The 3,273-nt window shown below is 38.0% G+C and overlaps 1 protein-coding gene across 1 annotated transcript; it reads left to right on the forward strand.

Moving 5' to 3' along the window:
- Nucleotides 1–1,334: 1,334 nt before the first annotated feature.
- On the forward strand, nucleotides 1,335–1,747 carry LOC138615316 (histone H4). Its single transcript, XM_069688849.1, has one exon. The coding sequence runs from the start codon at nucleotides 1,348–1,350 to the stop codon at nucleotides 1,657–1,659; it is 312 nt and encodes a 103-aa protein (XP_069544950.1). The 5' UTR covers nucleotides 1,335–1,347; the 3' UTR covers nucleotides 1,660–1,747.
- Nucleotides 1,748–3,273: the final 1,526 nt, after the last annotated feature.

The following is a 3,273-nucleotide window of genomic DNA, read 5'->3' on the forward strand; positions in this document are numbered from 1 at the left end:
ACTTCTGGTCTAAGCCCCGCCCCCTCTGATTAAGGCTCTAAATACAGATAATGGTGCACTAGAACCTGAGATTTAGAGATTAATTAATCAACCCCACGAACAAAGGCAAAACACATTTTACCGACTCAGTGATGCATATTTTTTTACAAACTTATGCTAAGATTTAATTAGGATATGGCATGAAAAATATGTTTGATTAAAAGCAGACCCCGTCTCTGCCTGTACACGGATAGCTGTACAGTTTTCTAAATCAATAAATGAGTAGTTGACAAATTAAAAACAAATCTTGAAAACTATTTGTCAGACTGCAGCTCACAGGCATTAATCTTGTCCATGAAGAAATATGTTGTTAATGTTTGTTTTCTATTCCTGCCATCATTTTCTGTTTAAATGTTTTTCTCCAATCGGGCATAAAAGCATCATATGGTGTGACAAGCCATTTATCCTCAAGAAATATAAAAGGATCACATCTTTCTATCATAGATATATAAACAGTAATTTTCAGTTTTTACACTACAAAAATAAACATTCAGTTTTTCACATATGTTGATATTTTGATGACAACAAAGGAGTTAACCGAACTGTCTCTGCCAGACAACCGTGTAAAAGGGTGAATTTAGGTAAATGTCAGTGCATTGTCTCTTGTGGAGAATATTTGCTTAAATTCAAATAGATGTTGTACTTTTGATACAGAACTGGTCCAGGCAGGTTCATTATACATGTGTTGCGTTAACTGATCCATGGAAATACTTCTTCTCCAGGATGTAAAACGAATGGAAAGCCGACATCCAAAAATGCAAAGTGTATCTTATCTGTAGTCGCTAAAGAGACAAAAAATTTGCAGTCAGAAGTTTCACGGCAGCAATTTTAAAGAAGTCTCTTTGATAGCTGCGATCTGAAGAGAAGGTGACGTGACAGGTAATCCTCAAACCTAAAGTCTACACAGGTCGTTTTTACTTCATGGTAACTTTGACGTGCATTTAATTTATTTAGTGTTCAAGATCGAGAACCTGGTTGAAGCAAACATCAACGTGTTGCAGTGAATTTATCCGTTGCTTTACGTGGATAATACTTTTCAGGAATGACAGGAAGGAGCTCTTTAAGTTGAGTGGGTGGTGGTTCTTAAAAGAGCCGCTGCGCTCAGTCTTTGAGGAGTCCTGCTGTTTCTAATGTTGGTCAGTAGGTGGCGGCAATCAACCAAACCAGTTGTTTCTGAGCGCCATGAAAGTCCACAGAAGAAGATGGACGGGTCTGTCCCTGTCTTCTAACACGTCCTCAGACAGGTTTTAAATACCAGGATCACAGGACGAAAGTTTTATTGTGCAGTTAATCTCTCAAACATTAACAATGAGCGGCAGAGGAAAGGGAGGAAAAGGACTCGGTAAAGGAGGCGCTAAGCGGCACCGGAAAGTCCTCCGTGATAACATCCAGGGAATCACCAAGCCCGCCATCCGCCGTCTGGCTCGCCGCGGCGGCGTGAAGCGTATCTCCGGTCTGATCTACGAGGAGACCCGCGGTGTGCTGAAGGTGTTCCTGGAGAACGTGATCCGTGACGCCGTCACCTACACCGAGCACGCCAAGAGGAAGACTGTGACCGCCATGGATGTGGTTTACGCTCTGAAGAGGCAGGGCCGCACTCTGTACGGCTTCGGCGGTTAAACTCACGTTGTCCGTCCAACAACAACCCAAAGGCCCTTTTCAGGGCCGCCAACCTCCTTCTTTAAGAGCTCATTTCTGACCAACAGTATTACTGTACTAGTCTGCACGTCACTCTGTTATTATTTATATATATATATATATATATATATATATATAAAATAAAACATTTGATCCTCTGCCAACCTAAAAGTCCTGTTTTAACACTAGTTAGCTTTAAATTTCCTGAACTTCCTAATTCTTTCTTTCAATTTAGTATTTCATTTTGTCACTTTTCTATCTCATTAGCAGATATTGGTTAATTATATATTTTCCATAAAAATGGTTGTATTTTAATTTTCTAACATCTTGTTTGTTGTTCTGGAACTGAACTGAACTGGATGTTGGAAATTGAAACAACAAACCTGTTGCTCTTTTCAGTTTTGGTGATTTATGTGAGGGGGTGGGGCTTAGACTAGAAGTGGGTGGGGACTAACCTGAAGTTGTTCCTATAAACCTGAAATGGATATGGGATGAAGATAAAATTTCAGTATTTTGAGTCATTTAATTATTTGGGATTGTAGTGGACTCTTATTGGAGAATAGTTAAGGGTTCAGCTCTTCCTCTCTACAATGCTCAGGTAGACGGATTATGTCATAATCAATAAATCAGCATTTCATGTTTCATATTAAGCTGTTAGAGTGACTAAGACTCAGACATTTAAGCACATTCATCTTTTTTAATGAACTTTCAACAGCGATGGACCAAATCAAATGTCTAATTCTGCTCATTTCAGGTCAGTGCTGTTCTTTATTTATTGCGTACATGTTGTTAGGATTAGCAAAGAAAAAAATGAACAACAAACCTTTTACTGAGACATTATTTATTGACATTTTTGCAACATTTCCCCCTTTATATTAAGAAAAAATTACATTGATGAATCAATGTTAGTATTCAGATTGTTTGTTTGTTTTTACTTTTCCCGTAATGCTTTTGCTTTTCCCTTATTGTCTTTGCTTTTCCCTTTTTGCTTTCACATTTCCTGTAATGTCTTTACTCTTCACGTATATCCATTGCTATACCCGTATTGTCTTTACTTTCTTTGTCTTGTCTTTGCTTTTCAAAACCTAAAGTATTCAAACGAAAGGTCATACCGAGACTAAGTAACTAAACACAAGTCACAAACAAAGAAGGATGCTGTTTTGAATTCTGAGGAAGAAACATTTGCATGTTCAGGATGTGAGCGTCATTAGACCTGTTGGAGAGGATAAAGCTCAAATGCAATTATCCACTGACCAAACAACAGTTGGTAAGTTTCATCAAAATTTCTAGCATCTCATCCAACCTGTAGAGGTTTTCTAATCGATATATTGATTCTGAAAACTTCACAACAAACACCTGTACGCAGTGAACAGTCAAAATGGCTAAAAATCTTAAGTATTCTTTTTTTTTTTTTTTTCAAGGATCCAACTGGGAACATTTGATGAAGTATAACAAAGCAAATTGAGACAGCTATTGCAGGCTGTAGCCCTTAGCCTTTTAAGCCTGAGAAGCCCCCAATTGGGGGAGAAGATTTAGCCAAACTATTATTAAAATATGGACATATATACCGATATTTACACATTTGAACAAATCTCA

This window comes from Brachyistius frenatus, unplaced genomic scaffold (assembly GCF_029030835.1).
Source record: "Brachyistius frenatus isolate BFR_SWC_R1_liver_20210118 unplaced genomic scaffold, ASM2903083v1 Contig_967, whole genome shotgun sequence".
In the NCBI taxonomy this organism is placed as follows: Eukaryota; Metazoa; Chordata; class Actinopteri; family Embiotocidae; genus Brachyistius; species Brachyistius frenatus.